This window comes from Cardiocondyla obscurior, linkage group LG07, assembly GCF_019399895.1.
Source record: "Cardiocondyla obscurior isolate alpha-2009 linkage group LG07, Cobs3.1, whole genome shotgun sequence".
Lineage (NCBI taxonomy): Eukaryota > Metazoa > Arthropoda > Insecta > Hymenoptera > Formicidae > Cardiocondyla > Cardiocondyla obscurior.
The window spans coordinates 8770851-8784782 of NC_091870.1; the positions used below are offsets into that span (position 1 = coordinate 8770851).

General features: G+C 40.7%; 1 protein-coding gene across 4 annotated transcripts in view; it reads left to right on the top strand.

The window, feature by feature from the left end:
- The window catches only part of Nrx-1 (neurexin 1), a 177099-nt gene that overhangs the window by 5481 nt on the left and 157686 nt on the right, over nt 1–13932 (top strand). For all 4 annotated transcript variants that reach the window (XR_011545996.1, XM_070659403.1, XM_070659404.1 and 1 more), the window contains exon 2: nt 7996–8046. Coding sequence is in view for 3 of the 4 variants with exons in the window: in XM_070659403.1 (XP_070515504.1) it covers nt 7996–8046 (51 nt within the window). In the remaining variant the exon portion in view is untranslated. The remainder of the gene's footprint in view (nt 1–7995; nt 8047–13932) is intronic.

Genomic DNA, 13932 nt, shown 5'->3' on the forward strand with positions numbered 1-13932 from the left:
CGACCCTTATATTATAGTCTGAAACTTATGGGCGCATTCTGCCAATTAAATTATTAGGAACACGTAACGCAAAGCGTAGTCCGAGCCCTTTCATCATTTCTGAATTCCAAATGCACGAGAAGAACCCGTGCCCCGTAATGGAATACGTGGCAAGAGCCCCAATTATCATTCTTCAATGAACCTTTTCTTTCAAATCCGGTCTTAATTCTCTCATTACGGCGCCCCGCGTGTTACATTGTCTCTCGTTATGTGCCGGCGGAGAAGATAAACGAGTTACGCTCGGCAGAAAATCGCCATTTCCGCGGAAAAACGCCCCCTCCGGTCCGCGGCCGCCTCGTATTAATATTATTTTTCTGTCGTTAACGTTGTAATGTACGCGCGGCACGAGAAGCGATTATCAGACGTGCGCGGAGTAAGCGCGATCAACGGCGGGGGCGCCTCGCAAATGGCTGTCGTGGAAAAAGCAAGCAATTACTCGTAGGAAGCAATTATTTCGTACCTGTTACACCGCCGTCGTGACTGTATCGCGCCCAGAATGAATTAAACAATTGCTGAATAAATAGAGAGAATGAGGAAAGGATTATTTGTGGCGGCGCGTAACGTTGAGTTTCGCGCGAACGTCGAGCGACGGTAGCGTTAGTAAATTGCAGCTCTCACGAGAAGACGAACGAAGTTTCAATTAATAATGCGGCTTGATACGAATGGACTTGACCGTTTAAATTAACTCTCAAACGGCACACTATTCTGGCCACTCTACTCTTGCTGTTTATCTCGGGACGTCAAATATTGAAGAGCAAGAATTCATATTAGAGATGTTAAAAAAAAAAAAAAAAAAATTAAAAGGTTTAAAAAAAATATTTAATGTACAAAGTCGTTCTTTATCACCGTAACCAAATGGTCTGTTCGAGGATCAAGATTCCTTTGAAAAGCGATAATGAACCGCGTAACTGAGTTTTATTTAAATAAAAATGTCAAGCGATACATTTTAATAATGTAACAAGCGTGTCTTTGGCGCTTAGATATATCTGCGGAGCTCAAGCTGCCGGGAGAACAAGCGAGGCGGTTACAGCTCGTCGCCGTTTAGGTGATTAAACGGATTAAACGAGAAGATAAATTAATTAATTTGCACGGGGAGTATACCGCAGCAGCGAAACTGCGAAATTCGTTTCGCGGTAGCGTTGTATCATTTCAAGGAACGCGCGCGCTGGCCTCGGGCGTCGGGTGTGTGTGTATTGTACGCGGGTGCCCTTAATAATAGCGGCATTTCAAAGAACGGAAAGCAGCCAAGATGGATCTTTATCGGGTAATAATGTGGCGCGACAAGTCCGGTGGACAGTACAAATTGCCGGGTGGACACGCCAAAGCGCACCGTCACACTCGAGCTAAACGAAAACAACATATCGTGCATGACGAGCACAATGTCCTCCATACGCAAATGAAATGCATAATGATTGCAAAATAATTGTTACCGTATATGTTACATTATAATGTAACATTATAAAATGTCCATTATAACATTTAAAATTACGAATATGAAATAATTGGACAGATCTCATTTTTAATCTGACATTTTTGTAATCTTTAAGATCCGGACACTTTGATTTTTAATATTAAATTCAGACAGTCACTTCATTGTAAAATGCAAATGAAATTATGCATAAAATTTGGAAAAGGTAAATTTAATTTTTTATCGATCTGCTCGTTAACACTAATACATCAACGACAATATTAGTTACTAAATTCCATTCAAATCTATAAATATCGATTCAAAACCGTCGACAGTTTGGTATATATATATTTTTTTTTTATTTTTGTATAAAAGCAAATGATGAAAGGGGAATAAAAATTGATTTAATTTAAAACGCACAAAAAGTAAACTAAATTTTTGCAATTATCTAATGGATAAATAATAATAAAAAATAAAATAATATAAAATTACATTAGAATATAATTAGTGAAAAATAATGCACATTATATGCTTTAATATAAGCATGTTTTATTATTCTGCAGTCTCGACAAAAAGTATTAGATTAGAATGACGATTAATTCGCAATTATGAATCAGTGTCGAAGGGAGAACTTCTAACCTTGTACCTTGTCCTATTAATCATACTCATCTTTTTTCCTTTACCTTATCGATCTAATATTCTCAAGATTGCGACGTGAATCGAAAGGCGCGACCATCTGAGCAATAGAAAATATCGCGCTTAATTAATTATACCCGCTTGACGTAATCGCAGATTTTTTTTTGTCGTTCGGCCGTATTTCTTCGCATGTAATCATGCGTTGAGTGACATAAATGACTGCACACAACGTTTATTACGCTGCCTACCAGGATTAATGAATGCGCGGATTTGTAGCTAATGAGATACGATATCACATTCCGCCGCCTCGCAAACACGTTTCCCATCGCGAAATATGCCTGTGTTGTACCGGTGTCAATGTAATTTACATTGAGCATACAGCGGCAAAAATTACGATGCAAAAAAATAAAAAAATAAAAAAAATACAAAAATTAAAATAAAATACTAAAAATGCTAAAACGCTTTCCCTGTATTCGGCGAATATCGTTAAATGTAAAATGTAGGAAATTTCAATATTTGACAAACATTCGTGAAAGATATTATCAAACGTTGCCGCACTCATAATTATCTTAATTCGTCGTATCAGCTACCGAGTACTAATCCGCGTGCGAATTTATGAGATTCGAGCTTCACGTCGATCAAACTGATAACATTTAAAATCTGTTGACGCTTGCGATTCTCGTTTCTTCAGCGTGCCGCGAGTTAAAGTAATATCCGGTCGTAATGATATTTGGTCAGTGCAGTAGCGAGCAGAAATGCGCATTGCGATAATTAATCGAGAAACTCGTTAATGAGGCCGGCCGAACAAAATTTCACATATACGCCGAGGTAAACGCGTACGCTCGCATACGGTTGGAAATAACGAATTCGCGGTCGAGACGACGTCTCGTAACGAGAAAGCACGTACGCGGATAAACCGAAAAGTGGAATTGCCCGTTGTAAAAATTGACGTTTCTGTAACGATCCGCGCCTAATTAATTTTTATTGCACGTTTATCCTCGAGTTATCCGCCGGTGGTGGCCGTAAAACATATAAGCGGCTTTGCATATTTAGCAATTTTATCATCGTGCGACGCCTCGCCGTTTGTTACTTTGACGTATTCGGAAGTATTTTTCGTTAGAAGAAAAAATACTCCGCGCGGAGCACGTGACGTGAATTCTTACCGCAAGTTTTGATACGTAAAATACGGTATCTATGTCGATTTAGATAAAAAAAAGAAAGATAATAAACTCAATATCAAGTAATTCTCTTCATACGCGAATCAGAGAAAAATTATTATCTCTGCTTTCCGAATTTTTTCAAGTGCCCGATCGCTTGAATGATGCTTAATATCAATGATTAGCACGCTTTTATTTACTTTTCTCTTCGTGAAGTCGATCGATTTGACAATTAAGCCTCTCACATATTTATATAGGTCTGATATGCTTCGCAGCATTTTTGGAAATACATTTTTCATTGCTGACCTTCTTTGGCAAGGATGACGAAAATAGATTATGTATAGAAACTAATTTCGACGTATCGCTCGTACGGGCGTTAATTTATTCAGGACGAAAACGTAAAAATAAGCGATATAACTAGAGCATATCGTACTATCAAGTTATAATAGGGACACGGTTCACATTCTCAATCAATATCGCCCGTTTTTTCTTTATCTCTAACTCGGTTCTATATTCGGTCCCTCTCGTATGTAGCGCGATTCAGTTGCTGTTAAAATCGTTATTGCGGGAATGCATATACGTACAGCTCCCGAAGTCATTTACGTGTTCGTAGGTACGTAATAGCGGACAATCGATGGCATAATTAAGCCGCGGCGCTGCATTCGATTGCAAAATTAACAGGAAATCTATAAGGAGACCCGCGCACGGCGATTGATTAATTATCGTGGAGAAATTCGTCGACACGTTTTCCACGTGGCACGAACAGATTTATTCCGCCTCGCGCGCCGAAAATAAAAGAGCGCGATTTCCTTCGCGCAGCGGACACGCCTCTGATAATGAAACGGCCGGGGCTGCAAATCCGGCCGTAATAAACCCGCGCAATTAGAGTTCTTATGTATATAATTTTTTTTTTTTTCCCCCCTTTAATTAAAAGCGGTATTTTCGTCTTTTATAGCGTACGCGGGACGTGCACTTAAACGGCGCATACTGCTCGGGACTGTAGGCGAGAATATAAGAGAGGAGGCGGTTGTAAAACTGAATTAATTTCTGTTTTGAACGGAATAACGACTAGGCCGGTTCGAGTCGCTTGCCAAAAATTGAAAATCCTCGGTTGACGCGCGCTGTGAGAAAAATATAATCACTTTCGGCCGCGGCAATATTTCCATGATTTTTTCAACGAATAAATATAGCAACCCGGTCATTATAATGACGGAAGTGGTTCAGTTAACTGCATTTATGATGAAAAATGTAAACGTCATAAAATTGTAATTAAGGCTAAATTTTTCTCTCGGCGCGAGGGCCCCCTCGATCGTTTGCGGCAATCGCGGGGCCGCTCGTATTAATTGGGTGTAACTGTAAATTACTTATGATTTGCACGGGCCGCGTTTATGGCACCGGGAATTTGCATCGTGACATTTACATTATTTTTCAGGGCGTTGTTATACGTGGCGGAGAATTGTGCGCGCCGGTCGATACTCGCGTTCACTTAAAAACGGAATCGCAGCGCGAAGTAGCGGTGACAGCCTTTGTGCACGAAACTTGAAACGCAATGTCAATGTCCTACTCCGCTAGACGTTTTCGTTGAGGGAAATGTCAGCGAATTGAACGTACGTATTGCGAGGCGTTGATCGGAAATCGATTCGTACGTACGAGTGCTATAATTTCGCTCATGCAGCTCGATATTTACAGTCATTAATATCGCGGAAATATTTCGCGTATTAGTGGATGTTTTAGAGCGGCATATTTTTTTACGTACGGACGTTTACGTTTCTCGTTTCCTTCGTGTGAAAATTTCAGAACAGCGTAGACGCTTTTATTTAAATTTTATTTCTACGTTTACTATTTATATTTTCCAATAAAAAAATGCACTTTGGTATTCATATTTATACGTATGTCTACATTGAGACGGCATATTTACAATTAAATCATTTAAATTTTTATTTTAAAAACTTGATAAATTAATCGTTTGGTTTAAATAAAAGAAAAAAAAACGATATTGTGCCTCAGGGAAAAGAATTAAATAATCTAAATGTGACTGATCTGCTTTCTTTTTGTGCTTGCGTTACTTTTCCTGGAGATAAATTGGTATTGCGAATCATTCTTAGCATCGGACGTGCATAATAAAAAAAAAAGATCTCGTAATAAGGGCAAAGGGAGCACCGGAAAATACCGTCTCCGCCGCTTTAGACGAAGAGAACAGACGAAGACGTATCGATTATCTTGCTTGACTTTGCGCAAACGAGACCACATCGCGGCGTGATCGAAGATAAAGCCACGCTTCGGTCCTAGACGGGAAGAGGGAGTTCGAGTCTTCGTTGTGAAACTTTTTTCCGTCCTTCGAGGATAAAACTCCGGGGACGACTTAATCATCGCGCGGGGTGGATAGCGCGCGGATAAAGCACCGTCTTTCCTTCTATCGGCCGTGAATCTTCCGCGAAGGGTGGTAGAAAGGGCCGGCCCAACGTTCGAGAAGATCGGATCGTCATCTTTCGAAACTCACGTATGCTTGCTATGCATTCGAGATTTATTGTACGATATAATTTAATGCAGACGCAAACGAATAACGAGCGTAACGTTTAAATTTTATTAAAAAAAAAATAAAACATTTTAATTATTGGTTAAACCGTCTCAAATTATTTTCTATAATTTTTTTAATATTATAATTGTCGAAAAGACGGCGCTTAAATTGTTTTACGAAGCTGGAAACACGATATATATTGTATGTACCTATATTTATATATATATAATCGGAAGTAGCGCGTCCTGGGAATATGGCGGGAATTTCGCCGGAAGCGGAAAGCAATTCCATTCTTCCGCGTCGCGACCGCTCCGCGAATCATCGGCAAAACCGGTGCGTCCTTCCTTCACGTCCTTCCTTCGTAACTCGCCCGCTATCCCGGCGCGTTCCGAGTTTCTCAGGTCATATTTTTGACAGGAATATTGCATTTTGCCAGAACAATGCATACCAAAGTAAATTTCATACGAATTTACATAAGTTTGTTCTCAACGCAATTGTTTTATGCGAAAAGACACGCGTATAGAAACAGAATAGCGCCCCACTTTTTAAAACCAGCTTAGAAATTTACGGAAAGCATTGCCCATCGATAAACTGTTCGCGATGAAACATACCTTGCGACAAAAACGTGCGTTCTTTTAAAATTATTAATTCAGCATTTGAGATAATGATTAAATGGAGAACTTTTACGAAAAATGTTAACGCAATGTTTAAGATTATTTTAGCGAGTGTTCCGGTGCATTCGGTCGATTTAACTTTCAACTACGATAAAAAAAAAAAAATGCTTTTCCATAGTTATCGACACGCGGAACGTAATTACGAAATACCGCCCTCGTTTATTACTTTCACGCCGAACGGTGGGGAATAACAATGTCACGGCTAATGGCAAGAAATCTTAATCGAATCATCGCTTAAATTTTCACCTCCTATTACCGCAAATACCTCGCTATCTCTAGAACGTGCACACATGACGTTCACGGTGGAACAGTCAAAAAGAGTTAAGATTCAGCATTAAAAAATAGAAGAAAAAAAAATTCTTCTGCTTGTCAGTAATATTTCCACATCTATTTCATTTAGTTTGTCCGTCGTGCTCGTCGCACGCACGCGAAACCCAGAAATCGCGTACGAGTGCTCGTCATTTTAATGCTTGCGATAAAATAATAAACCGCATTTGCGGTATCGCGGGTACCGTTGCGCCGAGCCTCTCTCACGTTTCGAAATGACGGCTCGTTTTGGCCGCTCGCGTAACGAGGGGGCTGAAAAACCGCACGGTTTTCTACCATCGTCAAACCGTATGCTGTAATAAACAGACGAGCCGGATGAGAGACGCATCGAATTATTGCCACACCGGCGAGTTCTGTGGGACCGTTTTACGCACGGACGATATTTCTAGTATTTTTCTTTACTATAACGACAAGTAAACGTGTTTCGGGAAAGCTAATAATTGTTTAGCGAAATTTTGGGGATAAAACGGTCGGAATTACTTCTTCTGGAACTCGAGAATATTTTCATTTGCTCATTCAAACGCACTTTGCGCTCGATTGTCATTACGATTTGTCGAAGCAAAAAAAAAGAAAAAAAATTTAAAAGAAACTTATATTATTTTGTATTCTGTGGATTTAATTACGGTTCGAATTAACAGAAGTCAAGTTATATTCGCGAATTTTGTATTATAGTTTGAAATTCCCCTGATTTGTAAATTTTCTCCGGTAATATTATGCATCTGAGCATAAACGTTATTACAAATGTACGTGCAATGTTATACCTGCATGCACTATAAGAGTTAACTATTGCGGTACATAACTTCCGTAGCTATAAACTCCTGTGTATCGATTGTTAAACTCTCTCTCTTTGTTGACGCAAACCGGCAATGTAACACAAGTTGTTACATTTTTCTAGTGGTATTTGCACAGCCAGGGATGACAAGTTTTTTTTTTTCACGTACACACATTTAGTTACGAAATTTTTACGATTGTTATTTACGCAATGCTCGCTGATTTTTTTTACCATACTAAACGAAACTATGCGCGCGCTATTTTTTAAGTGACCCTAATTACGAAACTACGAAAAAAAAATCAGGTGACTTACCAATCTGCGTTTCAGCGGAGTTGATTCTGCTGGTGACTGTAACATAAAATAAAACATATTAATGTAGACATGAATATTGATTAAACAAATTAATAAAAAAAAAAGTAAAAGGGATATTTAATAAATTTCTAATTTAGATATATGTGTTTCAGTGCGGTGGTTTTCCCTGCGTCGAAAGCGCTACTAAACGCAAGTCGCCAAGGGTAAGTGATAAAACTTTTGTCTAACAATCCTAAAATATTAGATCGACCTGTTTAATATTAGCCTACGAACGAAGTAATAGAATTAAAACAGCTACAAAGAAATAAAATAAAAAGTTGTCGCTCCGCCGAAAATTGTCGCGTACCAATAAATTATCGAGTGTTGCGCTAAAAAAAAAAAAAAAGAAAAGCCGCGCGGGGCAATGAGAATTGTCGTGGGATAAAGAGTTATTCGGTACGCCGCCGGGCTCTTTTTCATTTTTCAAATGGCTGCGCCATGAAACTACGCGAGCGATAAAGCCGGCAAACAGATTTCATGCACGGGCAAATACGCCTGCCTCGCGGGACCGCCGGCATATCGGCTTCTCGGCCGAGCCTTGTTGAACAGCGATTTTTGTTATTTTCACAGCACTGCCAATTCTATTATCCGATTTAGGGACAACCGGGTTATGGGTTAATATCTCGTAAGATGGACCATTGTGTGCCGCGGATGCGGGTCGTGTGTGCTATGCGACGTTCAATCAAGTGCGCTCCGAATTTGTCATTGGCAAACAACACGGTTTCCGCGTACACACGATCGTTAATTACGATCGTGTGCACACGAACTTTGAGTCACCGTCGCATCGATGAGCCGCTAATAGGATTCGGGTAATTCAATTACATGACGAAGGTGCGACCGAGTCGATCTTCGGGCGTAAGGAAAAAAAAAATGCACGCGCGTACGCGTTCGCGAAAATTCTGACCGAACCCCGCGGCTCTCGTCGATTAGCTTTGCGTAAATTAGAAGATTTATGCGCCCGGCGCGTACTTGTCTATCTGCCGGAAACGTACGCGCTCCCAGTCTGGTGCTTTCAACGGCGCAAATAAGCGACGCGGAACATCATTACGTCAGGGCTAAATCGGAGCAGCGCAAAGCTGGCGAAACGACGTATCGTTATTCCTTCCCTAATGTGTGCATTGTGCGCCGCGTAACGCAGTTACGTATATTATGCGGCGGTATGCAAACGGTACCAAGCCAGCCGCCCTCTCTATCTCTGTTATCTCCTCTCGCCTTCCTTCGTGTTTCGTTCCTTGTCTCTGCATCTCGTGGCAGTCGAGTCTCTCTTAATCATGCAGCGGTGCGTATACATCCGCGGAAATTTAGGGATTACGAGCTGCAATCGCGACACCACAACGGGCGAATCCGCCGCGGAAAAGGCAACAAAAAAAAAGGGAGAAAAGGGAAAAGCGCGTGGTAAAAGAAAGCACGTCGCGTTTTGTTTCATTCTGAAGACCTCGCTTATTATTTTTTTTTTTTTTTTTATATTGCAAGACTTTTTTTTTTACGGGTATCTCAACGATGAGTTTTAAATTGCAGTTAGCTTAGAAAAACGTTCGTTTGTAATTACAGAAGTGTTTAATTTAAAACGCGTGCTTATTTCTCGTCAACGCAAACCGATGAAAATATATTCAAGTATGATGTATTATCTCACGTGAAGTGGATATTGAATTTTGTACGGAAAGCATAATTATACATATATAGAATTATGACGTACGTCATAAATTAGAAAAAAAGCATGTACGACTTTTTGCAAGTATCTCAAGACGTAATGTATAATGCATAATTCTGTTGGTCTCGCAAGCTTCCAGACATAATGTATAATGTATTACGTAATCCTAATTTTTAGGTCATGAAACTTTATATGCGGAGCAAAGTGCGAAGTTGCTAAAACAAAACTCGATGAAATATTTATTAAAAAGTTTAACGGGGGGAGGTATTTTTTCTCCTCCCCCTCTCCGAACTTGGCAAAACGTATGGCGCGATAGCGGGCCGTAAGACAGCGCGAGTTTTGCGAGTGTATCGCTAGGTCGAATAAAAAAATCTTTGCTGCACGGAACTCGGGGGAGGGATATCCTCGTCAGATCGACGTCGTCTGAGACGGCGGAAGCCATTATACGCATTTTCCAGCTCGTTCGTAATCGCGTTACAAGATTCCTCGGCGGCTGTAACGCCAACGTGATCGATCGCAGCAAGTGGAATCGCGCGGTTCTCGAGGAGCCTCGAATTATTCGTCGACGTAGAAAGTGGGGCGCAGCCGGGGCTGAGAGTCGTTAGGAGAAATGAAAATAAATTGCCCGGCTGGGTGGGTTCTAAGTAGGCCGCGGGCGATTTTAGTGCGATCGGAGAAACGCCGCGCGATAAAAACGTACGATGTTTGTTACGTCGTTAGGCGTAATTGACTTTGCCCTCTCATTAGGTTAACGCGCGTAACTGCACTTATCTGTTTCCTCGTTCGAGAAAAGAGCCGTCTCTCGCGCTGCCTCGATTTATGTAAATCCAACGGGACATCGAGGAGACGTCGTTCCTAGCACTTTCGCGAGTGGCTGGAACGATACTTTATGCGTAGAAAAAAAAAGAAAAAAAAAAAAAAAAAAATCCTAATGTCACCTATAACGTGAGACGACGGCAATAAGTTTCGCGAGTACGAAATTACAGCCTCGCTTGATCGCGGAATATAGAAAGCGAAGGAGATTCGAGATATTTGATATCCCTTTTCGCGCCATAATCTCGTCAAATTTCAAAGTCGAAGACAGTTAGCGAAAAGAATCTGAGAAAAGAATCTCAGTGACTTTTCGAACTTTGCTCACGCAACTCAAGGAAACGGATGTCGAGAATACCTTGCCGAGAAAAGTTAAGACGCCGGAGAAGGCCATCGATATCGGAGATATTGAATATCAGTAGATTATGCTTTGTTAAGAGACATCGCGAGTTACAAGCTTCTATATTTCATGGATGAATTTGTATTTGTTTGCGGATTGGCTCGTATAATTCAATTTTTGACGTTTTGCTCTTTTCCTATGAAAGCCGAAGACGGGAAAACGTAAACGTGTGCTTGTATAGCGACGTCCAACGATGAAATTGATTGACAAAATAAATCAAATATACATTTATTTTATAGTCTATGGAGTTTTTATATTAGTGCCTTTGTTATTCTATCTTTTTATTTTATATTTTTCTCCTTTAATTTTTAGTATAAAACAGCGTGCATATTAATTTTCTAAGTTGTAATTAAGTTACAATTGATTTAAATAATTTTTATAGATAGTCTATCAAAATAATGAACTTTATCAAGTATTCCGAATACATCGAAAGTAATAATCTATTTTCTATCGCAAACTTTTCAATAATAAGAAAGTCCTTAATGTCGACTGCCGTCTCTTCGTTTAAATATTCATTCGCGCTCAGTGAAATCCCCAAGAGAGGAGGGGCTCTTTCAGTAATTTAGTGAATCGATTTAATTCCCATCTGTCGAAGATAAATAATCGCGCGAGATTATTGTTCGTTCGATGAAACTGTCAAATATTAAACTCAATCCTCGCATAACGCGGGATTCCCTCGTAAAACTCGCGGCAGAATGTCTCGTGCATATTGCAACAAATAAATACTTGTTAAACAATGCAGCAATATCTGGACACTAGTTTTACGGCCCGCGTCGCGGCGCTTCTTCGCGTTTGCTTTTGTTCGCGAGCGAAAAGTGCTCGACGGAGAAATCAACCGGGATCGTCCCGGCGATCGATCGGCGCAAGTCTCTTTTGCGGCCGGCAATGAGCAACCGTTCGTCTATCGCGTAATGGCAGCACCGAAATCACAAGTTTCATCGGTTCTTTCACCCTCGGCTTCGCGAAGCGTGATCGCGAGAAGCGGCGGCGTACCCATGTCCAATGAGAAAATCGAATATCGATATGGAATTTCTGCCCGCTCAAGCCTACGCCCGTAAGAAACGTACGATTTTATCTATCGCTCCTGAATATGGCTGGATTAAGGCTCGCGATATCACGAATCGAACTTAACGCCCCCGAAGGGTATTGTAATACAATGGAAAGGTTTCGCCACGTTACCAATTACATATCGCTCGAGTGTGAAACGCTTCATTCTTTTTTTTTTTTTTTTTTTTCCCCTCATGCACGCGAACGTCGAGAGCCGTCGAACTATAAAATCATAAATCACTTGCACGCTTTTTCATCGTATCGACATCGACGTGCTCTTTCTTCAAACGTAATCGCGATATATAAATTACGATATAAAATAATTTTATGAAGAATTGCAAGATTTATTTTTTTCTTATACTTGTATTCGATGACATATCGATTAATCAAACAATGCGCTTTTAACGCGAAGAATATATCGAGCGTAACGAGGCTTCCGGGGGGAGTTTTTTTTTTTTTTCCCGAAAGTTATTTCTATATTATCCTTCTGCAAAATATACTCACCGATGGCCGATGCGACAGAATGACTTCGGAATTCAATTTGCAAGCCGACTGCAACGGCGGCGTTTTAAAACGGCACTTCAAAGTGGACACGTAATATCCGCCGAATCGATTAACGGTACATTTAGTGTCTATGTATATATATTTTTATATAGATTACATGTACACGTGTACATATATATGTATAAAAGAATTGCATTTATCACGTAACGCCATTCGTTTTGAACGAGCTAGATCAAGACTGTCGTGACTGCCTATCGCGTTTCCGTAATCATCGAGCCGCTGGCTAGTTTGGCGTAACACGATAGCCTATCGATCAAAATAACATCTGCGGACGTTGCGCAGGCGATGGAGCACAGAATGCAATATTCGATAAGTTAATTCGACGACATTTTACTACTTAACTCCGTCCGCATGACGGAAAAAGAATGGAATATTCAATTCGTGTCTCCGATACGACATCGAGTGCTTTTCTCTACCTGGGGCACGTATCGCGATAGTGAAAACCTTCCGGAGTCTCTCGCTTGCTGAAAAATTCGACTCGCGACGTCGGTTAAAGAATAATCTCTGCCGCGCTGACCCGGTTTCGTGCTAAAAATAAGAGAGGTCCGCTGCAATACGCGAAACTTTAGGAGTCGACGGATACGGAGAGGATCTCGGGATCATTCATAAATCACTTAGGTATCGGACCGCTCCATTTTGTCACCGATGCGATCGGGCTCCCGGTTTGCTCTGGATCGAGATGAATCTCGAGACGGCGCAAATTAAATTCGTGCTTCATTATTCATCGTAGACGGCGGTGCGGCTCCATTAAAAACGTATTAGAGCCGCTCCGCGTGCACAATCGCCGGCGAAGGCGATCTCGTCGGACAGATCTCTATAAAGAACGACAAATTCATCAGCGCGTAATCGTCGGGCTCTCCTTTCAGCGCGCGGGAAAGTAACGCGTTTATCACATCTTTCATTTTTTTTTTTTTTTCTTTTTGCGACGAAGTAAGTGATTATTGCGGGTGATGCGAGACCGTACTGCGCGTTCGATTAAACAAATGAGCGGAAGGGTGTTTCTACTTCGATTACCGATCTGCGCGCCAATTTGAATTCGACGAGCCAATAATATATGCGGCAAAAAATGTAAAATAAATTTACACGGATTTACAATCTACAAGATTGAGGCGAATCGTTTTTGTGCCGTTCGACTTCATGCCGTTCGACCTCAGTCGCGGTTTTTGCGAGAGACGTAGAACTTTTGCAATCAAAAAGCGCAATTAGGGTAAAAAGAAAACGAGAGAAACGGAAACAAAACAATTGACATGAACGGTTAAAACTTTTTTTTTTGTAATTAAATAGTTCTTTTTCTATCAAGTAGATATTAATAATTAATTTTAAGTGGAGTATTAAGTTAGAAGTCTTTTGATACTGCAAATGTTAGTAATAATTCTAACGAAAAGAGGTGAAGACATCGCGTGTGTAAATGCGAGTTCACAGAGAGCAAAAGCTGATTCCACAGGCGTTCGGTCTATTTCAACGGGCGCTAACCGCTATTTCATTAGCGTACATTCGGTGATATATGCGTGCGTTTGCGAGCCCAAGAGGAACGTATTAATTAAGGCACACAAGGAACTTAAACGCATCCAATCAGTC